This window comes from Cervus elaphus, chromosome 13 (genome assembly GCF_910594005.1).
Source record: "Cervus elaphus chromosome 13, mCerEla1.1, whole genome shotgun sequence".
Classification (NCBI taxonomy): Eukaryota; Metazoa; Chordata; class Mammalia; order Artiodactyla; family Cervidae; genus Cervus; species Cervus elaphus.
In genome coordinates, this window is record NC_057827.1 from 30,424,918 (window position 1) to 30,450,341 (window position 25,424).

The 25,424-nt window shown below is 49.1% G+C and overlaps 1 protein-coding gene across 4 annotated transcripts in view; it reads left to right on the forward strand.

Moving 5' to 3' along the window:
- Positions 1-25,424, forward strand: part of IL16 (interleukin 16) — a 112,539-nt gene that overhangs the window by 86,046 nt on the left and 1,069 nt on the right. For 3 of the 4 annotated variants that reach the window (XM_043921372.1, XM_043921376.1, XM_043921375.1), the window contains 8 exons: positions 774-861; positions 3,073-3,545; positions 9,732-9,882; positions 13,081-14,167; positions 15,063-15,231; positions 18,873-18,974; positions 22,630-22,888; positions 23,113-23,235. In XM_043921372.1, coding sequence (XP_043777307.1) covers positions 774-861; positions 3,073-3,545; positions 9,732-9,882; positions 13,081-14,167; positions 15,063-15,231; positions 18,873-18,974; positions 22,630-22,888; positions 23,113-23,235 — 2,452 coding nt within the window. The remainder of the gene's footprint in view (positions 1-773; positions 862-3,072; positions 3,546-9,731; positions 9,883-13,080; positions 14,168-15,062; positions 15,232-18,872; positions 18,975-22,629; positions 22,889-23,112; positions 23,236-25,424) is intronic. The other variant, XM_043921373.1, reaches the window with a different exon arrangement.

Consider the following 25,424-nt stretch of genomic DNA (forward strand, 5'->3'; position numbering starts at 1 on the left):
AGCGGGAAGAGAGAAGGCTTCCAAGACAATGCAACTCGCAAAAAAGGGAAGTTTATTGCTGGCTCGAGTCAGGGCTTACTGCCGCAACCAACGCAGTGGTGCAGGGTCAGAAAGCGCTGAGCCCGAGCTGCTACCCAATTTATAAGGTGTGCATAAGCAGTTGGTAGCTGGCTTAAGCGGATTGGTTACATGTTTGCAAAGTAATCTTATTGGCTCAAACCTTCGCGGGCTTTTTTCAAACTTGGGCCTTAGCGGGCTTTTCAGCTTTCCCCTGATAGGTTCCCTTTTCCTTACTGGGCGCATATTGATTGGCTGGCTCCAGGTGGCCTGATAATCATGTTACCCTGGAAAACCAGGCCTACTCTTAATCTAGGCTGCCTGTCATGGCGCAGCCTCACAGTTACAGTTATGACATCCTTGTTGTTGGTAATGAAGGCAATGATGCTGTCATGGCAGCGTTAAATGTGGAAGAACTCCCCAGAGGTAAACTCACAAATGGTTACTCTGCCTAGTTTGGCACCAAGTAGTGGAAAGAAAGTTGGGAAGTTCAGAGGGGCCACCTTGAGAATCCCTTTATTGACTGAGTTTGGACTTTGTCCAAATTAGGGAACCACTGATGCCCAGGGTGTTTCTGGGGATGTCAACTCTTTGTGGAGTGGGTGTGAATAAAAGACAGCAAAATCCAGGGACCCGGCTAGGGAACTGGTACAGGACTCAGAACCTGATGCAGAAGTTCCCACTATTTGCTTGAGGAGGTGATGTATATTTTCCAGGTCTCTGAACAGCAGCTCAAAGAAGCTGTGGCCCAGGCTGTGGAGAACGTTAAGTTTGGAAAGGAGCGGCACCAGTGGAGTCTAGAAGGTAAGGAGACAGTGAATTTGCATTTGCAGCATCTTTGTCTCCTTAGAAAGCTTTGAGTCTAGCCACTAACTTACTCTCTACCCCAGGAACACGTAGTAGTCATCACAGATGAGCCTGGTTCATAGACAAGGATTGAAAACTAGCAGTCCACCAGCTAAATTGGGGTCCCATTTTACTTTGTTTCGGAGGCACAAGAGTTTAAAATCGTCTGAATTTGAATTGTTTTAAATCCACAGACTTTCTCTAGTTCTTTACAGTCCTCACCATTCCCTGTTATCTTATTTTACCAGGTTGCCTGTCTCACCTCTGTCCCTATAAGCATTTGAGACTTCAACCACTAGCCCATGATAATAGGTTCCTTAGAAAGAGTAATATCTATTAATAGAGTTTCTGACATGTATTGAGTTCTAATCATGTTAGGCATGCTATTTAATACACTATTTCCCTGAATCTTCCCATATGACTTTTATGCATATTTTTAGAAAAATGTGGGGCCCTGAGAGGCTCCCTTACCCCAGATCAGCCACAGAGTGCACAGATGATCTGGGGTGGGCACCAGGCTGGCCAACTCCAATGTACAGCTGGTGGGCATTGGCCAGGTCTTTGTGGAATGTCCATATCATAGAATAATGTGCAGACTTTAGCACTGATATTCACAAGGATGTTGCACAGTCTGGAAAGTATCCAGACAAAAGGACAGGACCCAGAATTTTATTTCAGTGGTGTTCTCCCATTTCCACACAGTCAACATGCGTCTATGCTCAAGGGAGGAGGACAGAGAAAAAAAGTTTGACAGCGGTTACCTCTGATAGACTGAGGGTGAATTTTTGCTTTCATTTCTTCCTTTTTGCAGCTGACTTTAAACAAAGATGCATTTTTATTTTATGATCAGGAAAAAGCAAAAGAGAAGCTTTTTCTCTAAAGACGATTTGAATTATGAGCTTGGCCGGCCTTGGTTCTGTACTGAGGTCTGAGATGCTCACCTGTGGGGCTCCCCTGTTGCTCCTGGACTTGCAGAATGTGCTGACATTTGAGCGAGAGCCTGGGCCTCCGTCTGCTCCCACTCCTCTGATCTGTGATGCTAGGCAAGGGGCATCTTTTACTACTAGAGACAAAGAAGGGTCATTGGAGGGTGTGTGGTTGGCCCTAGTGCTCAGAATATGAGGAAGTTTCAGAGCGGGGCTCAGAACCAGGAGGAAGGGCTGCATAGGAAGAAAAGGAAGAGGAGAGTCTGCCTAAGGTGCAGTGGTTTTCTGGCCTTGCTTCATCCTCATTTTTGGAAAGAAAGGTAGCCTCTTGATTATTGTTGTTCAGTCACTATGTCCAACTCTCTGCGACTCCAAGGACTACAGCCCACAAATCTCCTCTGCCCATGGGATTTCCCAGGCAGGAATAGTGGAGTGAATTGCCATTTCCTCCTCCAGGGGAATCTTCCCAACCCAGGGTTGAACCTGAGTCTCCTGCACTGGCAGGTGGGTTTTTTTTTTTTTTTAACCACTGAGCCACCATGAAAGCCCTGACCTCTTGGTACAAAGCTCAAAGCACCTTCACAGACATTTTCTCTCTTTGATTTTGAACCTCAAAATGTCCAGTGACCCTGAAATGAGGATCTCCATTTTATAGATAGGAAACGGAGGGTGGAAGTTTGGGTTCCCCCAAAGGCCAGCAGGCTTTGAAATGGGGCATGGTCAGAATGTTGATTCAGAAGCATCTGGAGGCTTCACACCTATGGGAGCAAGGGCGGGGGGGGGGGCGGTCGCAGGGCTGAGCAGAGGGGCCAGTTGAGCAGAGATGATACCAGACTGCCCCTACCAGACCACTTCTGCCAAGCCATGGAGCTCACATGGCCCATTGGAGGTGTCCTGTGTGCAGAATTGGCTGGGTCTTTCTAGCCCCATCTCCATCAGGCATTGGAGGTAGGCTGCCTCTTCTTGGGTGAGGTGGTCCCTGAAGGGGCTGACAGCCAGGACATCAAGCCCTTCCTTGAAGGGCAACCTTGGGGATGCATCTCCGTCTCTATACCTGGAGACTCAGAAAGTTTAATGATTTTCCCAGCCTGATGTCACTGGTGCTGGACACCAGACCCGAGACTTCTGAGCTTCACTCCAAAGTGACCTCTGGGGAGAAGCAGACAGCCTGGGTAAGCAGCATACCCCTGGTAGCAGTCCTGAGCCAGACCAGGAATGGAGTTTATTTGTGCTTCCAATGCAGGTGTCAAAAGGCTGGAGAGCAGCTGGCACGGGCGGCCCACCTTGGAGAAGGAGCGGGACAAGAACTCTGCACCCCCGCATCGCCGGGCGCAGAAGGTCATGATCCGTTCCAGCAGCGACAGCAGCTACATGTCAGGATCCCCTGGGGGCAGTCCCAGCAGCAGCGGGGAGCAGCCACCCTCCGACCTGGAAGTCAGTGCACCCCCAGGAGAACTGGGGCGGGAACCAGGGGTGTCTCCTGGGGCCTCATCCAGGCACCCCCAGGAGAACCTGCCCCTCCCTGCAAGCCAGGGCAGCCACCCGCCACTGAGACTCAAGAAATCCTTTGAGATTTTGGTGAGAAAGCCTACATCCTCCAAGCCCAAGCCTCCGCCCAGAAAATACTTTAAAAGTGACAGTGACCCTCAGAAGAGTCTGGAAGAGAGAAAGGACTCTGTGTGCCCTTCTGGACACACCTTGCCCACCTGTGGCCAGGTAAGAGAGGGTTTGAGCATTCTCTTGCGCCAAGCAGGGTTGACTGGGGCGTTAGTAGAGTGTTAGCTGAGGGGCAAGGAAGGGGTTTCTCCTCCATCAGAGAGAAGGGGCTGGCCTCAAGCTTAAGGCTGACTTCAGAGAGAGAGCTCTGCAGCTTGGCAGACCTCAGTTGAAGCCCGTCTTGCTGAATGACTTCTGCATTGCCATCCACGACACACTGGAATGCAGGGCTGCTCTCACAGGTCTCTAAGCCTCAGTTTCCTCATCTGTTAATTGGGTCGAAGTTTTTAAAATTTATTTTAAGTTTTATTTCATTTTTACAAGCATTGGGGTTTTTAAAAGTTATTTATTTATTTATTTTTGGTAGCACTCGCTCTTCATTGCTGCACAGGCTTTTTTCTAGTTGTGAGTGAGCAGGGTCTACTCTCCAGTTGTGGTGCGTGAGCTTCTCATTGCAGTAGCAGCATGGGCTATAGGGCATGTGGGCTCAGTAGTTGAGCCTCCTGGGCTCTAGAGCACAGGGTCAGGAGTTGTGGTGCATGGGCTTAGTTGTTCTGTAGCATGTGGAATCTTCCCGGATTGAGGATCGAACCCAAATCTCCTGCATTGGCAGGCGGATTTTTTACCACTGAGCCACCAGGGAAACCACAGGATTTCTTTTTTTTTATGTGGACCATTTAAAAAGTCTTTATTGAATTTGTTACAATATTGCTTTTTTGGTCATAAGGCCTGTGGGATCTTAGCCCCCTGAGCAGGAAGCGAACCCATACCCCCTGAATTGGAAGGCAAAGTCCTAACCATTGCACTGCCAGGGAAGTCCCTGCGGCTGAATCTAGAGCTCCCTCCATGGGCTAAGGTGAGGATTCAATGGAACCAACCCAGCGGATGCCTTACAGGCTCTCGGGCATATCGGTGTTCATTGCTGTGACAGTGCGTCCCTCACACCCCTGCAGACCTCCGTTTCCTTTCTCTGCAGCCCCATCCCCCTCCCTCACAGGAGGGCAGGCTCATGGCCAGGCAGTTGCTGTATCTTGAGCCATTTTTAGAACCAGATTCTGTGCTCTGTCTCAGTTAAGCCTGACAACCATCTGGGGATAAGAGTCCCTTTCATGCAAAGAGAAAGGTGAGGGACTTGCTCAAGTTCACATCGCCTGTGGGTCACTTTATCACTGCCTTCTTTATCACTTTATTTAGGCTTCGCTGTCTTTCACTTCTTCTTTGGCAGAGTTCACAGCGTAGGTAGAACTGGGGCCTCTGGTAAACCCCTCGAACAGTCTGCGATGAGGGTTGGGAAGCTTCAGGAGGAGCAAGAAACCCCAGAGAGGAAGGTGTTGAGGAGGAGTGAGAGAGCAGAGGAGGGAGAGGAAGCCAGGTTACTGAAGAGGAAGTACCATCTTGCAGAGAGCTGGCAGGATGTGGGCTCGTTAGCAATTCGTGGTGGAGTTGCCCAGGAGGCTCTGTTCCGCTGCTCCTTTTTAAAAAAATTCTTTCCAAGCAAATGAATATTTTATTAACATGGTATAAAAAAATTGTTTTAAACAGATGGTAGGGTTTTGACCTCGAATACTTGTGAGGTCTGCTACTGAAATGAACTTACAGCCAGACAGCTTATGAATCTTGAAGATACCTAGTCTCTGTCCAGTTAAGGTTTCAGAACAGACACCCTCACCTTGTGCGCCCCCATTTTAAGCAAACATTTCATTTTCCTTTGAGCCTAAGACCTGTGAGTCCCAGAGGGCAAATTAGGAACAGAGAAGCTGGGAAACCAGGCTATCTACTTTGTTCCTGGAGACCCAGAAAGGGTCTGTGGAAGTCACAGAGGCTGCCCTGGTGATGCCCCTGTGCCCTCTGGCCGGGTTGGACCAGATATGGGGAGGGAATCTCTCCAAGCAAGGCTGCTAGGGAAGAAGAAGGCAGACAGGGACTCTGCTGCAGGTAGAAGTCCCCCATCTTTGCCGCCCTGGCTGCCTCTTCAGCATCTGTCGCTCCTGCCTGCACCCTTCCCACTTCCGCAGCTGCAGTTCTCTGTCCTCCTGCTTTGTCCCACGTGGCCCACAGACCCTTCCACAGCCTTTTACAAAGGCACAGCCAGCACCATATTATTTTCCTGGGTGTTGGGGGTGCAGAGAAGGGACGACAGCACCATAAAAACAGGGGCTGTTTGCTGCATGTCATCCTTATTAAAATACCCTCCACCGTGTCTGGGGATTTCTCACTGGGTGTTTTTCTCTTTGGCCCCAGTATGTAATCTCTCTCCATTCTTTCCTCCCTTCCTCCCTCCACCTCCTCCAGTCTTTCCTCTCCAGGGTCCCATGACCTTTCTCAAGCTTTTATGACAACCCCAAAGTCTTTTTCACCTACTGTAACTCAAGGGGACTTCCACAACCAAAATGACCTTCAGGATATTTCTTTCAACAGAGGCCCAGTTCTCTCCCTTCTAGAAAATCACCTTCAATGATCACTTTTGGTTAAAAATCACTTTTTCCCCTAAGTCATCTCCTCTGTCTTCTTTCCCATCTCTCTCCATCATTCACTACCAAGCCCTGTACCAGGAAAAACTATTTACAGCAAAATTCAAGTGAAATCAATCTTACTTCAGAAGCTAATTGAAAAAAACCCTCCCATGAAGAGGGTGCAGTATCAGGTGTGTTGATGAAAAGACAAAACACATCCGAGTCTGTTCCAACATGTAAAGTTGCTTTCACCACTGTGGTTGGTACCCAGAGTATCAGCCTATGAAAGTGTCAACCATTCACGGATATAGACTGGGTGCTGAGTTCCCTGGGTGCAGTTAAGTTTCAGACTCATGTCATTTTTTTTCTTTCCTGCTGATGAGTGGCATCAGTCTGATATTTTAAGCTTCTAATGTCATAGCCAAGCCTTGCTTTTATGAAGGACTAGTTCAAGAGACACAGTGATTCCTTTGGGTTGGTTGGTCTCTCGGTGTTTCCAAAGTGCTACTGTGGAACTCAATTCTAAATAGGGAACCCTGGGCTGGGACAATGCTTGGTGAACACATTTCTGACTTGTATAGACTTATCCTTCCTAAAGAATGTTTATTGACAAAGTAGATATAAATCTCAGGCCACAAATGTTTTCAGTTTCTCTTTTAGTCCCATATGGTGCATTTGTTTCTCCTTCTTTCCTTCCTTTTGGAAGGGAGCTCACAGCCTTGTCTATTAGCCAACCCATCATTCCACCTGACCCTGGAAAGAGCAGAAAAGAGATACCATCAACTGCAGCGTGGCAGAGTATTTCCCCTGCAGAAAAATGTTGGCAGCATCTTTCTTTAAATTATTTATTTATTTTATTTTGTGGCTCTGTTGGGTCTACCTAGGTGCAGCGAGTGGGCTTCTCATTGCAGTGGCTTCTCTTGTTGCAGAGCATGGGCTCTAGGGCACTCTGGCTTCAGTAGTTGGGGCACATGGGCTTAGTTGCCCTGAGGCATAGGGGATCTTCCCAGACCAGGGATCGAACTCATGTCCCCTGCATTAGCAGGTGGATTCTTAACCACTGGACACCAGAGAAGCCCTATAATATAGCACCATTTTGATATTGGCCTTCTTTTCTTTCTGGGTTGCTGCTCTGCTTTTTGCTTCTACCATGGATGTTTATCTCTCTGGAACACTTTTCCTTGGCTTCTCTGCCTGGAAAGTTCTTACCCTTTGCTCAAGAGCCAGACAAGAAGCACTTCTCCTGGGAAGCTTTCTACCTGCCTCTGGACAGAACTGGTGCTGGTCCCTGCCTCTGGGCCCTGGCAACATGTCTTTCATGCTGTATGAAAACCCAAACTCTACTCAAGCAGTAGAGAGTGACTTGGTGCTTGGTCCAGCTCATCCCTGAACTGGTTTGTGAAGCAGCCTGAGGCCACATCCATGCTTAACGGGAAAACCGTCCTGCCCTAAACTGATTAGGTTACCCTGGGGGCAGCAGAGGGGAGATATGGCGCAGTTCCAGAGTTTCTGTCATCCTTCGCAACATCCTTTCTAAATAGCTGCATGTTGTCTTCTGGTCGCTCAGTCATGTCCAGGTCTCTGTGACCTCATGGACTGTAGTCTGCTAGGCTCCTCTGCCCATGGGATTCTCTAGGCAAGAATACTAGAGTGGGTAGCCATTTCCTTCTCCAGAGGATAGTCCCAACCCAGGGATCAAACCCAGGTCTCCTGCATTGGAATGTGGATTTTTTTGTTTTTCCAACCACTGAGCCATCAAGGAAGACCATAAATAACCGAATAATGAATCACAACATAGAAGGCAACAGATACAAGTTTTCCTCCAAGGGTTCTAACCTTAAATTAGTGAAGACTTGGGGGGCAGATCTTTGCCTCATTGTCTTCCCCCCTGGGAGGAGGAGGAGTTTAGCCAGATGTAGTGGTACATGGAATTCCAGTTGAGTTACTTCAAATCCTGAAACATGATGCTGTGAAAGTACTGCACTCAATATGCCAGCAATTTTGGAAAACTCAGCAGTGGCCACAGGACTGGAAAAGGTCAGTTTTCATTCCAATCCCAAAGAAAGGCAATCCCAAAGAATGCTCAAGCTACCACACAATTGCACTCATCTCACACGCTAGTAAAGTAATGCTCAAAATTCTCCAAGCCAGGCTTCAGCAATACGTGAACCGTGAACTTCCAGATGTTCAAGCTGGTTTTAGAAAAGGCAGAGGAACCAGAGATCAAATTGCCAACATCCACTGGATCATCGAAAAAGCAAGAGAGTTCCAGAAAAACATCTATTTCTGCTTTATTGACTATGCCAAAGCCTTTGACTGTGTGGATCACAATAAACTGTGGAAAATTCTTAAAGAGATGGGAATACCAGACCACCTGACTTGCCTCTTGAGAAACCTGTATGCAGGTCAGGAAGCAACAGTTAGAACTGGACAGGAAACAACACACTGGTTCCAAATAGGAAAAGGAGTACGTCAAGGCTGTATATTGTCGCCCTGCTTATTTATCTTATATGCAGAGTACATCATGAGAAATGCTGGGCTGAAAGAAGCACAAGCTGGAATCAAGATTGCCGGGAGAAATATCAGTAACCTCAGATATGCAGATAACACCACCCTATGGCAGAGAGTGAAGAGGAACTAAAAAGCCTTTTGATGAACGTGAAAGAGGAGAGTGAAAAAGTTGGCTTAAAGCTTAACATTCAGAAAACTAAGATCATGGCATCTGGTCCCATCAATTCATGGGAAATAGATGGGGAGATAGTGGAAACAGTGTCAGACTTAATTTTTTTGGGCTCCAAAATCACTGCAGATGGTGATTGCAGCCATAAAATTAAAAGATGCTTACTCCTTGGAAGGAAAGTTATGACCAACCTGGATAGCATATTAAAAAGCAGAGACATTACTTTGCCAACAAAGGTCCCTCTAGTCAAAGCTACGGTTTTTCCAGTGGTCATGTATAGATATGAGAGTTGGACTGCAAAGAAAGCTGAGTGCCGAAGAATTGATGCTTTTGAACTGTAGTGTTGGAGAAGACTCTTGAGAGTCCCTTGGACTGCAAGGAGATCCAACCAGTCCATCCTAAAGGAGATCAGTCCTGGGTGTTCATTGGAAGAACTGATGCTGAAGCTGAAACTCCAATACTTTGGCCACCTGATGCGAAAAGTTGACTCATTGGAAAAGACCCTGATGCTGGGAGGGATTGGGGGCAGGGGGAGAAGGGGACAACAGAGGATGAGTTGGCTGGATGGCATCACCGACTCGATGGACATGGGTTTGAGTAAACTCCGGGAGTTGGTGATGGACAAGGAGGCCTGGCGTGCTGCGATTCATGGGGTCGCAAAGAGTCGGACACTACTGAGAGCCTGAATTGAACTGAACTGAGTGGTACATGAAGCAGTACCAGCCCCATTCCCCACCCCCATCCCTCTTCTCCTGGTCACAGGAGGCCCAGGATCTTCACATGTGTTAAGTGGATGAGCCCTTGTCCTGGATGCCGGCTCGTGTGTCCAGGAAGCAGAGGGATGCTCTGGGCCTCCAGGAGATGCCAGCTCCCTGGTCACCCATGCAGGCAGTGCCATGACGGAAGGAACCCTCTTGACCAGCAGGGCCGCTATTGGACTTCTCATTAAAGCCGCTCGATGTCGGCCCCCCAGTCCCAATCAGAGGGCTCCTTACTTTCTCACAGCTGGAGGCTACTGTTTTAACACAGTCTCACTTCCTGTTTACACCACAGGAAGCCAGAGAACTGCTGCCACCGCCGCCTCCGCAGGAAGACGCAGCAGGGAGAACCCCTCACGCCGCTGCTGGCCGCCCAGGACCTGCAGTCGGGCCACACACGACATCCCTCTCAGAGGGCCAGCCAGGGAGGAGGGCAGCCAGCCCAGGTAGGTCTTCATTGCCATCTGCCAGGAGGAGGGACCTTCTGGGTCAAGGTCCAGCACTAGGGGAAGACTGTCTGGAGCGTTAGAGCATTCTGCATGGCTGGGCAGCTGGACCTGGGCTGATGAGCAGTCAGGGTTCCCCATGAGGCGGTGGGGCAGCGGGACCATGGGGGTGCCATCCAGGGTGGGAACCTCTTGGCTGGAGTAGTGATGCTGTGATGCGGGGGGGGGGGGGGGGGGGGGCGGGGGGGGGGGGATGCACGGGGGCAATGTGGGGGCAATGCGGGCCAATCCAGAGAGTCAGCTGGAGAAGGGAGCCCTTGGGAAAGGTCCCAGACACGCCTATCCAACCACAGCAAGCAGCCGCTGCCTCCAGGGTGACAGCCTTCTAGAAAGCTGCTTCCAGCATTTCCAAGACTGGGAATGCGGGTCAGAGAGGCATGAGTGACTAGCAGGTTGCTGGTGGTCATCACCCCCATGCGGGGGATGACCGGGGTGTGCTCCCATGCTGCCACTGAAAGTGCTGAGATGTGAGCTGAATATTTAGAGCTTTGAGGACAGAGCATGGGATTTGGCGTCAGGGAGACCAGGGTGGGAAACCTGGCTCTGTCCTTCACCAATGTGATTTGGGGCAACTCAACTTTTGTGTGTGTGAGCCTCAGTTTTCTCATCAGCAAGTGGGAAATCACATAGAACCCCAACAAGTGATTCAATTCAGTAAGTTTGTATTGAATGCTGCCTTCATGGGTCCCTGTACTGGCTTCTCAGGAAGGAGCAAGGCAGAGGAAGAGACAGACACTGGGAGAGAGGGACACATGAAGAGGGAGACGCACAGAGAAAGAGAGATGAGAATGAATGTGAAGGAGAATGACTGAAAGAAGATAGACCAGTTCCTGCCATCAGGGAGCTCCCAATAGTGGTAGTGGCGGAATTATAAATATATAGGCTACACACTTACATATTTATTGTTCAACCTGTTTGAGTAGCACTACATGCAAATAGCCACCCACTCCAGTATTCTTGACTGAGGAACCCCATGGACATAGGAGCCTGGCGGGCTACAGTCCATGGTGTTTGCAAAAGAGTCCATTGTGACTTAGCGACTAAGCAACAATAACCACACGCAAAGCTCACAGAAGGCTCTTGGAGGTCCAGGAACGCTGTGAATGGAAATACCTGGCACATCTCACCCGGAGCAGAGGCCCTACTACTAGAGGCTCCTCCCCACCCTGCAGTCACCCCAACTGAGGAACACACCAGGGAACGTCTCAGCACTCTACTGGCAAGAGCCCCTTGCCCCAGTTTGCATAAGGCTCTCACATAGAGTGTCTGACTGCTGAGTCTTACAACAGGCCTTACAGCAGAGCAATGCATAAATACAGGACCAGGCTGAGAGGGCCAAACACACCTAGTAAAGCCCCAGAGTCAGTACTAACCACCCCGGCCTCCGGGACAGTGCAGAAGGTCTCACTGGGGTCTTCCAGGCTTAATGCCCTGCATGGTTTGTAGCTTGAGGGCTGGCCTTGGAACAACACGCAGGAGGAATCAATGTCTTCCTTACACTGGGCTGAATTCTGATACCAAGCACCACCCAGAGCATGGCACCAGAACAATGAGGCCTGGGGTGACCGAAGGGCCACACATGAACTTGGCTCCTCGGCTGTGCAGGACCTGGCAGCCAGCCTCCCTCTGCCCCTGGGAAAGAGTGGCGGGCGGCAGAGCCTCCCCTGTCCTGGCTTGTTCATGATGGGCTTCCAAGAAAGACCAACATATGCTCCCCTTCTTCTGACCCCAGGGGTGAGGGCCTGAACTTGACTGGGTGTGCCTGCTAGAGCAGGCTGGAAGGACCTGTGGGGCTGCCCCAGTGCCAATACCCAGGCTCATCCCAGGTGTATTAAATCAGACCCAGTATATTTTAGATCCTCCAGTTTCCAGTGTGCAGCCCAGTTTGTGAAATCACTGGTAAAGAGCTTCTTTCTCCCTGGAGCCTTCTCATCTCTCGTTGACTCTTTGGGCTGGGAACGTTCCTCTGCTGAGCAAGCTGGTTAAGTCTTTGAGTAGGGAGAGTAGCAAACTGACATGACTTCAGGGACCAGATGATACTTTAATGTGTGAAATGCTGACTGGGTGAGAGAGAGGGCTGTAACCCCACTGAGCTGGGGTGCAACCTGTCTGAAGTCCTTCAGGCCTGCATTGCTTTTCAGTGACGTGGGTGGTCCAAACCAATTAAGGCTGTCAGTGTGTGACTCATGGCTTAAAAGTTTAAATGGTAAGAGGATTGAGAATTGTTTTGACCTTTAAAGTTTTAATGAGTTATCCAAGAGGCTACTTAGCACAGTAAGTCCACTACATACGAATGAGTTCCGTTCTGAGAGCACGTTCCTGAGTCCAATTTGTTCCTAAGTCCAACAAAGTTAGCCTAGGTACCTAGCTAACACAATCTGCTACATAGTACTGTACTGTAATGGATTTATAATATTTTTCACAAAAATAATGCATAAAAAATAAACACAAAAAATAAAGCATTTTAAATCTGGCAGTACAGTATCTTGAAAAGTACAGTAGTGCCAGCTACATCACCACTGCTTTTATGCTTGCTTCCAGACATTCTGGGCTTGAAATAAAGACACTGCACTACTGTCCTCTGTACAGTCCTATACGGTAAAGTGTACGCAAGCACAAGCACTTGTAGAGAACACACACATGTGACAATGTACACCAGACATATGAACTAACTCACGTGATTGGACATGAGAACACACATTTGCATCTTTGAAAGTTTGCAACTTGAAGGTTTGTATGGAGGGGACTTACATAAGGACATAAAAGTGGAAAGGACACAAAAGTGGGGAGTCAGGAGATGGGGGTCTTGGCTCTGCCAACAGGTGACCCCTTATCCTTGTGAATGTTGGGTTCCTCAGTTACACAGCATCAGAGATCAGACTGGGTATTCTGTGGGAACCCTTCTAGCTGTAAAACGCTAGGATGCTGTGGCATTAACTCACACCTCTGGTCCCCTGGTTCTGTGTGCGCTTCCGCCAGGTGATAGCACCTGGGGTAGCAGCTTATCCAGCTAGGGATCTCCCACTCTGCTCATCTCCTCCCCTAGAATCCTTGCTGTTCATCTTTGAAAGTAGAACTTAGGAGGAAAACCCACAACGAGGTGTAACACACAGCTCTGGCCTTCTTTCTGCCCCCTAGGGACGCAAACGTCCCCTGTAAAACACCCATTGCTTAGGAGACAGGCTCGGATGGACTATAGCCTTGAGACCACAGCCGAAGACCCTTGGGTTAGAATTTCTGACTGCATCAAAAATCTCTTTAGCCCCATCATGAGTGAGAACCACAACCACTTGCCGCTGCAGCCCGACGCCCTGCGGGGTGAGGAAGATGGGATGCGAGGCCACCCAGACGGGGCTGCCGCGAAGCTGGACACCACGGGTGGCGGCCCCAAAGCTTACAAGCCGGCGGGCGGCAGCACCGCGAAGAAGGGCCCTCCAGTAGCCCCCAAGCCAGCCTGGTTTCGCCAAAGCTTGAGAGGTTTGAGCAATCGTGCTCCGGACTCCAGGCGAGAGATGGCCGCCTCCTGCCAGCCGACCCCCGCCTCCAGGGAGCGCCCCGGGCCACCCCCGCGGGCCTCGTCCTCTATCAAGCAGAGGATCAGCTCCTTTGAAACCTTCGGCTCTGCTCACCCGCCTGACAGAGGAGCCCAGAGACTGAGTCTCCAGGCCTCCAGCTCCTCCGGTGAAGCAGCAGAACTTCCCGGGAAGCAAGAGGGAGGGCGGGCTTCTGGTCCCTCAGGGCGAGGCGCTCCCCCGACCATGGAGCAGCAGCGGCCAGAGCCAGAGCAGCTGCCCCCCGCCTCCCCGGCCACCCCAGAGGCCAGCGACCCCAGCGTGTCGGGGCACCCTGCCCTGGAACAGCAGCCCGGCCAGAAAACCCTCTCCCCCGACCCCGACCCTCTCTCAAGGCTCCTGGCGACACAGATGGAGGGACCCCGAGGCCCAGTGGTCAAGATGCCAAGTCAGCGGGCTCGGAGCTTCCCCCTGAGCCGGACCCAGTCCTGCGAGATGAAGCCACTGGATGAGAAGACCAGTAAACTCTACTCCATCAGCAGCCAAGTGTCCTCGGCCGTCATGAAGTCCCTGCTGTGCCTCCCGTCTTCCCTCTCTTTCGGCCAGACCCCCTGCAGCCCCAAAGAAGGGGTACTGCCTCCTGCAGCATTCGGTGAAGACCCCACAAATAGTTCTGCCGAAGCTCCTGCCTCAGACACCGGCTTCTCTCTCAAGTGAGTGTCTCCGTCCAGTGTTCACCTCTCTCATCTTGCGTCCTCTTACAATCCTCTGTGTCTTTAAAAAGTTTCTCAGGTTTGCTAAAGGATTATTCCACCTGTTCTGTCTCTCTCTTTTTTAAATGTTTATTTTATTTTTTGACTGCACTGGGTCTTCATTGCTTTCAAAGGCTTTTCTCTAGTTGTGGTGGGCGGGCTTCTCATTGCAGTGACTTCTCTTGTTGCAGAGCATGGGCTCTAAGCACATGAGTTTCAGTAGTTGTGGCTTGAAGGCTCTAGAGCGTAGGCTCAGTAGTTGTGGCAAACAGACTTAGTTGCTCTGTGGCATGTGGGATCTTCCCCAGATCAAGGATTGAGTCCATGTGCCTTGCAATGTAAGGTGGATTCTTAACCACTGGACCACCAAGGAAGTCATCACCTGTTCTTATGAGCATAAGAGAGAGAGTGTGTGAGAGTGTGTGAGAGAGAGAGTGTGTGGGTGTGAGAGTGTATGAGTCTTGTGAGTGTGTGGGTGAGTATGTGGGTGTGTGTGAGAGAGAGAGAGGACATCACTCTTGGTGGTCATATAAACGCAGATTTGCCCAAAGCATCAGTTATACTTCAGGGTGAAGTTTTGAACACAGACTTCAGAGTCAGACACACCACAATCTGTGATTTCAAATTCCAGATCTTGGCATTTCATAACCACATGACCATAGACAAGTTTCCCCACCTTCCTGAACCCCAATGTCTGTATCTCTATGGTGAATAAATGCTAGTATCTATTCATAGAATTGTTGCATGTACTTGTAGAATGAACATTAGCACCCTCCGGTAATACAGTAGGTATGCAAAGGCTGTTAGCTCTTGTTAGCATCACAACTCATACTGTGTGCTTCTCCTCCCTGCCAAGCCTTTCAGAGCTGAGAGAATACACGGAAGGTCTCAATGAGTCCACGGAAGCCAACGACTGTGACCACTGCACCCCTCAGCCCGGTCAATCGGTTATCTCCCTGCTGAGCACAGAGGAACTAAAGAAGCTCATAGAGGAAGTGAAGGTTCTGGATGAAGCTACATTAAAGGTAGGTTTCTTTTTTATGGGCATTTACCAAGATGAAGGGCTTCCCAGGTGGCACGAGTGGTAAAGAACCCACCTGCCAATGCAGGAGACATTAAGAGACATGGGTTTGATCCCTGGGTCAGGAAGAGCCCCTGGAAAAGGGAATGGGAACCCACTCCAGCACTCTTGTCTGCAGAACCCCATGGACAGAGGAGCCTGGTGGGCTACAGTCCATGGGTCTCAGAGTTGGACATGACTGAGTGACTTAGCACTTACAGAGATGAAGGCCTTGCTCAGAGCAGTGTGGTCACCTCAGTTAGGTCGGAGGAGAAGCAACCCATGTGGCCCTGGGATCCTTGAAGTCGAGACAGTGGTTCCCAGGGGCAGATACCAGAGTCAGATTGTGCCCTGCCCAGGGCAGAGGGGTGCTGTATCACTGGACCAAAATCAGACCTTCCAGTGTAGGGAGCTTTGTCGTTCATGAAGTGATTTCAATCATAGAGTTGTATCTTTTTGATCATTTAATAAAGGAGAAAGGTGAGGTTCAAGGTCACAGAGTTAAGGTTTTCTATCTCCGCGTTCCCCTGGCTGCCTGCGTGGCCTGCATCTCCAGGGTGATGCTGCTTGTGAGTAAGCTGTCCATCATAAATTCTGAGTTCTTGCCTGAAGACTTGCCCTGCTCACCAAGAGGTGACTGATCCCAGGACTTGCAAAGGCTCCCACACTCAGTCAAGTCATTCTGAAAGTCCCACTTCCCCTATGCCTTCTGAGCATGACCCAAAAGTCTGTGGAGAGGAAGTGGTCAGGCAGAGCTGAGGCTCATTCAGCTCAGACGAGCACAGCCTCACGGGCCTTGCATCCGTCTGGGAGACCCCAGTCCACGAAGGCTGTTTACACTGGAATTATCCAGACTGGGAGGAGAGGGTAAGGAGGCAGCACAGCCAGCGTTCCCTACAGCAGGGGTCCCCACCCTCCAGGATCTAATGCCTGATGATCAGAGGTGGAGCTCCAGTAAATGTAGTGCACTTGGATCACCCTGAAACCATCACCCTCCCCCAGTCTGTGGGGAAATTGTCTTTTATGAAACTGGTCCCTGGTGCCAAAAAGGTTGGGGACTGCTGCCCTAGATCAAGGGCATGGGTGAGCCTGAGATGTCCTGGGCCTCTGGGGCTCTTGCTCATCACCTGTGCACTGGCACCATCTTACCCAGAGCCTGATTTCAGCAAAATAACAGAGGCTAAGCTATGGTTTTTCCAGTAGTCATGTACAGATGTGAGAGTTGAACCATAAAGAAGGCTGAGCACTGAAAAATTGATGCTTTCAAATTGTGGTGCTGGAAAAGACTCTTGAGAGTCCGTTGGACTGCAAGGAGATCAAACCAATCAATCCTAAAGGAGATCAACCCTGAATATTCATTGGAAGGACTGAAACTGATGCTGAAACTGAAGCTCCAATACTGTGGCCACCTGATGTGAAGAGCCAACTAACTGGAAAAGACCCTGATTCTGGGAAAGATTGAGGGCAGGAGGAGAAGGGGGCAACAGAGGATGAGATGGTTGGATGGCATCAAGGATTCAATGAACATTAGTTTGAGCAATTCCAGGAGATAGTGAAGGACAGGGAAGGCTGGCATGCTTCAGTCCATGGGGTCGCAAAGAGTCGACATGACTTGGCAACTGAACAACAGCAACAAAGTACTGTGTAAAATACATAGCTGTCCTTCTTGGGGCCTCCCTGGGAGAGTATTTGCTTTTAAACTTGACAAAGGGCTCTTACAAGGCAAGTAAGCTGATGCCTGGGGACAAGTTGGGAGATTTGGGTGAGTGCTGCAGTAGAGGTGGGGACAGTGAAGTCTATTCATCCCTTCATCCCCCCCTGGGTCTTGGGGACTCCAGATCAAAGGCTCGTGGAGCTAGCAGCACAGCAGAGGCTCTGGTGGTGCCACAGCAAGTGAATTTTTGATTTAAGGTTATTCCTTTGTACCAGGGCACAAACTGGTGGCCTGAGAGCCTGCAGGTGTGTTGTATTTGGTCTGCTTGGTGATTGTCTAAAAAGTATTATATTGTGTGTGTGTGTGTGTGTGTGTGTGTGTGTAGTTGCTAAGTCATGTCTGACTCTTTGCGACCCCATGGTCTGTAGCCCACCAGGCTCCTCTGTCCATGGAATTCTCCAGGCAAGAATACTGGAGCGGGCAGCCATTCCCTTCTCCAGGGGATCTTCCTGACCCAGGGATCCAACCCAAGTCTCCTACATTGCAGGCAGATTCTTTATCGTCTGAGTCACCAGGGAAGCTCAGTATTATATTAATATTCTAAATATCATCAAACCCAAATCAAAACCTGGATTCTGGCTTCCCCCCTCTCTCTTTTTAAATATTTATTTATTTGGCTGCGTCAGGTCTTAGCCATGGCTCACAGACTCTCTAGTTGTAACTTGCAGGCTTAGTTGCCCTGTGGCTTGTGGGATCTTAGTTCCTCAAGCAGGGATGGAACCCACATTCCCTGTATTGCAAGGCAGATCCGTACCCACTGGACATTAGGGAAGTCTCCTGGCTTCTTTGTTTTTATAAAGGGCATGAGTGGTCCTGGAGCACTGGTCTGCATTCCTAGGAGCAGAGGGTCCTCTCGAGCCGATGTGCTCTCAGTTTTCTGTAGTTCCACTCTCTCTCTCACATCTGTCCCCTTTGCTCTTTTAAGTGGTCTGCCTGGGCCCTGGATGCACTTGAGTTTGAGACACCCACCCCACCGCCATTGAGACCAGACGAGGGTCTCTGACTTTAGACACTGCAGAGGGATTGTTCTGGCTCCAGGTGAGCCCAGGTCCAGGCTGGGAAGTACTCTGTGTGTGTCTGTGTGTGTGCCTGGGTGGGCATGCGTGTTTGTGTGTGTATGTGTACGCATGTGTGTTCTAGGGTGAGAAGCCAGCTGGGCTCCTTAATGCTGCTGCTGTGCCCCATGGAGCAGCAGGTGTAAAACAGAACCACCAACTCCTGCAAAACTGCACCACCCCAGCTTTGCTGACCCAGAGTTCTCCAGGCTGACCCCATCCCACCCCAGGTGGCAGAGCTGTGTTGTCCCAACTTCGATTTCCAGCTAACTCAGTAGCATCCAGCCCCATCTATACAGATGTGGGTGTGGATGGGTGCACAGGAGAGGAAAAGAACTCTACAGGTTGCCGTACATGCATTTTCTTTTTCTTTTGAACTTCCCATGATTTCCCAGAAAGTTTTCTTTTTCTAAATAATGAGATGGGTTTGACACAACTGGGAACATGGACAAGCTGCGATTTGAGAGCAAATCAGCCTGATGTTACGCTTCTCAGGTGGCGCTAGTGGTAAAGCATCGACTTGCCAATGCCAGAGATGCAAGAGACGTGGGTTTGAACTCTGGGTCAGGAAGATCCCCTGGAGTAAGAAATGGCCACCCACTTCAGTATTCTTGCCTGGAGAATCCCATGGACAGAGGAGCCTGGTGGGCTACAGTCCATGGGGTTGCAAAGAGTCAGACATGATTAAGCACACACACAGCCTGATGTTAGAACACTTGTTTAATCTTGATCTTCTGTAGTTTTATTAAACTTGAACAGAGGGGAAGAAGAATACTTGCTAAATTGTTCATGCTTTTGCAATACAGTGTTTTTAATATATATATTTTCCTTCTGCAGCAATTAGACAGCATCCATGTCACCATCTTGCACAAGGAGGAAGGGGCTGGCCTTGGGTTCAGCTTGGCAGGAGGAGCAGATCTAGAAAACAAGGTGATCACGGTGAGTGGCCCAGTCATGGGGTTCATCAGAGCCAGAGGCAATGACCCTTGGAGAGGGGAGCACTTATCAGGAGGGGGATCAGAGGAATGCATAACCCCAGGCCCTGGGCAGGAGGTTACTGCAGGAGTTTAAGATACTTAGAGAAGCATAGATACTTAACCACTGGACCACGAGGGAAGTCCCATGATCCTTAACTTTAAAAAGGTCTCTGTGTACACAAAACAACTTTAATTTACCCAAAGAAATCGGAATCACTTATGGAACTTTAAAAAACATTACAGGCATCTCAGCCTCACCCCCAAGCTGTTTTATCAGAATTCCTTGAAGTCAAAGCCTTAATGCCTCCATTTTTGAAGGTCCTGGAGAGACGTTTAAAAAATTCCAACACAGTAAATGTCACTTCATTGAAGTGAAGTGAAGTGATATGAAAGTTACTCAGTCATGTCCAACTCTTTGCAACCCCAGGGACTATGCAGTCCACAGAATTCTCTAGGCCAGAATACCAGAGTGGGTAGCCTTTTCCTTCTCCAGGGGATCTTCCCAACCCAGGGATCGAACCCAGGTCTCCCACCTTGCAGGCAGATTCTTTACCAGCTGAGCCACCGGGAAAGCCCAAGACTACTAGAGTGGATAGCCTATCCCTTCTCCAGCGGATCTTCCCGACCCAGGAATCAAACCAGGGTCTCCTGCATTGCAGGCGGATTCTTTACCAACTAAGCTATCAGGTTAATTCAATGTTATGTGAATTTCATCTCAACAGCAAGACAACAGGAAGAAAATTCAAAACAAATTTTTTTCAGTGTCATGTCTCTTTTGGAAATAGAGATTAGTAACCTATTAGCCACCAACATTTAAAAATTTTTTAACTTTATAAGCCACTGGGCTTCTCTGGTGGCTTAGACAATAAAGAATATGCTTACAATGCAGAAGACCTGCCCAGGTTTGATCCCTGGGTCAGGAAGATCCCCTGGAGTAGGAAATGGCAGCCCACTCCAGCATTCTTGCCTGGAGAATCCCATAGGCAGAGAAGCCCAGAAAGCTACAGTACATAGGGTCACAAAGAATAGGATACGACTGAGCAACCAACATTTTATCTTATTATTGGAGTATAATTGCTTTACGATGTTTGTGTTAGTTTCTGCTGTACAACAAAGCAAATCAGCTATGGGTATACATATATGTATATGCATATATACATATATGTATATGCATATACATACATGTATATACATATATGTATATGCATATATATATGTATACATATATACATCCCTCTTGGATGTCCCTCCCAACTCCCCACTCCATCCCACCCATCTAGGTCATCACAGAGCACTGACCTGAGCTCCCTGTGCTTGACATACATATGCCACCAATGTTTAGACAAGAATGATTTATGACCACAGGAGCCTGTGCCAAAGGCTTTACAGGAAGGATTGAAGGCCTGGCTGTGACAGATAGCACAGCACATCTAGATGGAAAGAGGTCCCACCTGGACAGAAAGAGGCCTTGGGCAGGCGGGTGTGGTACAGGAGGCTGTTTTCCTGGGTTTGCCCACTGGGAGATGGGGTGTGTTAACACAGACGGTGGTGAAGCAGATCTGATGGTTGGCGGCGGGTGGTGGGGCCCACCTGGAAAGGTCAGGAAGCTGTTTCTGTTGCTATTCACAGAGCACAGCTCAGGATGTACCCGAGGCTTCAGATCTCGAGGTCCAGCCCCCTGTTCTCGCAGGACCAGCTGGTATGCAGGGTAACTCGGCACACTGCTTTCAGTCATTTCAGAGTCAGTCGTGTGTGAGCAGCAACTTCCTTCTTTGCAAGCAAGCTCTCCACCACAAAAAAGCACATAAAACCCATGAGGACCTAGTTCTGACACTGAGCACTGGCAGATCACCATAAAGGCGTTCTGGACGGTACAGTCTGCTTCCTAATTGAAGAGCAGAAGAGAGAGCTTGCCTGTGGGAACAACACTTTGGATCTGTGGGTCTGCCCTGGAGGGGGGAGTTTTCTGCACCCATTTCGGCTGCCACCCCTGACACTGCCTCAAAAGCCAGGAGCGGTACACGTCGGCTGATCCTATGCACCGAACTTCCCCTTTCTCCTTCCATGTTTGAGCGCTTCTGTTCCTTTCCAGATTCATTCAAAGAGAACTAACGTTGAATACCGTCCATTATCAAGAACAAGCTGGGCTCCCACTGACGTGCAAGCTTTCTTCCCCATGCCTCAGGATGGGGGATCGTTGGCATGCTTGCTTCATTTGTGGAGGATGGATGGAGATGCAGAACAGAAATTCTGCCTCCTACTCAGGTCTCCTAATCAGAGGATCTTGACTACATCTGACCCCATAACAGAATTTTTCCAACACTGAAACTATTTAGAGAAACAAAGAACCTTGATCAAAGGATAACAGCAAAACAACACATAGCACAGTTTAGCGATTGCCCACTCATGCTGTCATTCAGTCCTCCTAATTAAGCACATTAGAATTTACATCATTAAAAAGACTGAGGCAGGTCTTCCCTGGGAGTCCAGTGGTTAAGACTCCGTGCCTCCATTGCAGAGGCGGTGGGTTTGATCCTGAGTCAGGGAATTAAGATCCCACATTCCGTGGGGCCAAAAATAAAAAGCCCCATACATGTTAAAAAAAAAATGTATTACAGAAGAAAAAAGAAGACAACTGTGGCAAAGACATGAGATTTTTTTTTTTAAATCCTACACATTTTTCAGAAAGGGAACTTAGGTGGGTGATGGTCTCTTTTAATTGGAATTAAGGATCAGAATTTCTAGGGGAGGAGCTTTAAAAATGTTCAGACTTCCTAGGATAATAATTCTGCATTCTGTGAAACATGTGGCCTGAGAATTTCTCTATGAAAAAAAGAATGCTTTGCTGAACCTTTTGGGGATCACTATATTATTTGGCCTGTTCTTAGAGAATTATCATGCCAGCCTGCACTATAGAGTCTCTAATATTTTTTTTACATGGTAGACATTTTCAGAGCTTGTATTTTATCCAATGTTCTTAATTTTCTTAGACCTTGGAAACTTCTCTAACACAATGTCTATTAATATGGCACAAAATCAGTGCTTGAAGAAAGTTTCCCTGGGAGAATGCTGATGCATAGCACAAAGGGCAAAAGAGTGTGACCAAATGTTAACTAGGATTGTAGCAATACAGTCTAGGAGGTTGTGTTGGAAAGAATTTTGAGGGCCAGTCTGGCCACTTTTGCTAATGATCTCTGCTCTGGGTAGAGAAGGGGGTGAAGCTGGCTGGCAGCTCTGCTCTGGGTAGAGAAGGGGGTGAAGCTGGCTGGCAGCCCTGAGCTAGGACATCTTTCATTTTATTTTCTTTGAAAGAATCTTCTGGGCTTCCTGGTGGCTCAGTGGTAAAGAACCTGCCTGCCAATGCAGGAGATACAGGTTTGACTCCCGGGTGGGGAAGATGCAAGGAGAAGGAAGTGGCACCCCTTCCAGTATTCTTGCCTGGAAAATCCCATGGACTTAGGAGCCTGGCAGGCTACAGTTCATGGGGTCACAGAAGAGGTGGTCGCTTAGCAACTAAACAACAAGAACCTGGGTTTAACTGGTCGTGATCCTCCTCCAGCAAGAATCCGGATCCAATATGGTAAGTCCTGGGTCCTGATCTCCTCTGGTTTGCTCAGGTTCACAGGGTGTTCCCTAACGGGCTGGCCTCCCAGGAAGGGACCATTCAGAAGGGCAACGAGGTTCTCTCCATCAACGGCAAGTCTCTCAAAGGAGCCACACACAATGATGCCCTGGCTATCCTCCGCCAAGCTCGGGAGCCCAGGCAAGCTGTGATCGTCACCAGGAGGCCGACTCTGGAGGCCACAACCGACCTCAACTCCTCCACTGATTCCTCAGGCTCAGCCTCTGTGGCCAGTGACATCTCCATAGAATCCGGTAAGTTCTCCTTGCCTGGTAGAAGCCTTGTGGGCCACATCACTTTTGGATGTGTGAGGCCAGCGCTGGCAGGGCCATTCCTGGTCCTCAGAACACTTAGCCAGCTGGGCGATGCACACACAGGTGAATCCTACATGCACACAAGTTCCCTGGCAGCATCAGCCAGGCTCACCTGATACCCAGAAGGAGAACATCCCTAACAAACCTCTGTGTTTTCTCATCAGCAGAGGCCACAGTCTGCACGGTGACCCTGGAAAAGACCTCTGCGGGACTGGGCTTCAGCCTGGAAGGAGGGAAGGGCTCCCTGCATGGGGACAAGCCTCTGACGGTTAATAGGATCTTCAAAGGTGCGATGTGGGTCCCCCTTTCAGCTTCAGCTCTAGTTGTGGGTGTTGGACCAGGCAGCCCACAGGCTTCTGAGGGCCTTACAGGGCATATCGGTTTCCCACAACCCCAGGCCCTTTTGGGAGGCAGGCAGACCTCTTACGAACTTGACTTTGCTTTTTCTCCCTGTTCTCCTTGGCTCAGACATCCCCATAATCCCTCTATTTTGCTGGGTCCTTGTAAGTGACCCAGCCTGCTCTGGCTTCAGCCTGGCAGGGATAGGACCAAGGTGAAGTACATGAGGCCTTGAGTGCCATTTTTTTAATTTTTAAAAATCTTTTGTTGTTTATTTAACAAATTTAAATTGTTAAATTGCTCCTCGTGGGCTTTCTCTAGTTGCATAGAGCAGGGGCTACTCTCTGGTTGCGGTGTGCAGGCATCTCATTGTGGTGGCTTCTCTCATTGCAGAGCTGGGGCTCTAGAGGACTCAGGCTTAGCAGTTGTGGTGCACAGGCTTAATTGCCCCTTGGCATAAGGAATCTTCCTGGATCAGGGATCGAACCCACGTCTCCTGCATTAGCAGGCAGATTCTTATCCACTGGTCCACCAGGGAAGTCCTGGGTGCAATATTGAAGGGGGTGCCAAAATATTCAGTAATCAAGATACAGACTGTTTCAATGCAATATTTTTTTAAATCAAAATTAATTCAAAAAGCCCACAATGAACAAAACACAGTCTGACTTTCCACTAGCAGAACCCAGCCTCACTCACCTCATTCTAATCCTGGACTCATCAGCTCCTACTGTTATTCAAAATGTTGAGATTTTGTTCATCATGGATTGGGGAGCAAGCCAACTCTAGTTGGAGGTTACTTGAGTTTTCCTGGGAAGATAATGAATGGCCTGCAGCTGTCATATACAATCACTCCTGATTCTTCACTGCTTCTCAAGCTGGACCTCCTGAGTCCCAGAGCCAGGAGTTGTAGACGAGGGGTCACGTGGTCTGGGATCTGGTCCAGTTCTGCTTCTTTTTTTGGCTATGCTGGGTCTTCATTGCTGTATGCACGCTTTTCTCTAGTTGCATGTGCACGGGCTTCTTATTACAGTGGCGTCTTGTTGCAGAGCACAGGCTCCATAACACGAATGCTTCAATAGTAGCAGCACGTGAGGTTCCCAAGCTCTAAAGCACAGGCTCAGTAGTTGTGGTGTATGGGCTTAGTTGCTCCACAGTATGTGGGATCTCCCCCTATCAGGGATCGAACCGATGTCTCCTGCATTGACAGGCAGATTCTTTACCACTGAGCCACCAGGGAAGCCCTCCAGCTCTGCTTCTAACTGCCAGTGACTATTGTCTTCTGGGCCTGAGGCTCCTGATCTATAAGAAGAGCTGTTGACGGGGGTCTTTGGGCTCTTAGTGTTGCAATGCAAAGGCCTTCCTAGCTCTGCTCCCTGTACCCCAGGGAGGCCCCGTTGCAGACTGGTTTTGTTTCTGGGAGGCCTGCTACAACTGCTGAGGCTCACATGGGAGCTTACGAAGGATGCTATGTTTACTCCAACTCTGGAGAAGCTATATATATATAATATATATGTATATATAGAATTGGGTTTTTTTTTTTTTATTCTTAACCAAGACTTCACCTTATTTATTTATGGCTGCATCAGGTCTTAGTTATGGCACATGGGCTTCTCTCTAGTTGTGTCATGCAGGGCTTAGTTGTCATATGGGCTTAGTTGCCCCAAGGCCTGTGGGATCTTAGTTCCCCAACCTCAATCCCTGCATTGGAAGATGAATTCTTAATCTCTGGACCACCCGGGAAGTCCTCAATTCTGGGAAAGGTATTTTTAACTTTTTATTTTAATTTTTGACCACACTGCATAGCATGTGTGTATGTGTGCTCAGTCATGTCCGACTCTTTGCAACCCCGTGGACTGTAGCCTGCAGGGTCCTCTGTCCATGGGATTTCCCAGGTAAGAACACTGGAGTGGGTTGCTATTTCCTTGCAGAATCTTAATTACCAATTAGGGATCAAACCCACACCCCTTGCAGTGGAAGCTTCAAGTCTTAACCGCTGGACCACCAGGGAATTCCCAGTATTTTTAACTTTTGAAAGTTGATTTGTGATGAGCATACGTCTCCAAGTCACTGGACCTGGATTCTAGTGTTAGTTCTGCCACCAATGGCAGCATGACCTTAGACGAGTCACTTCACCATC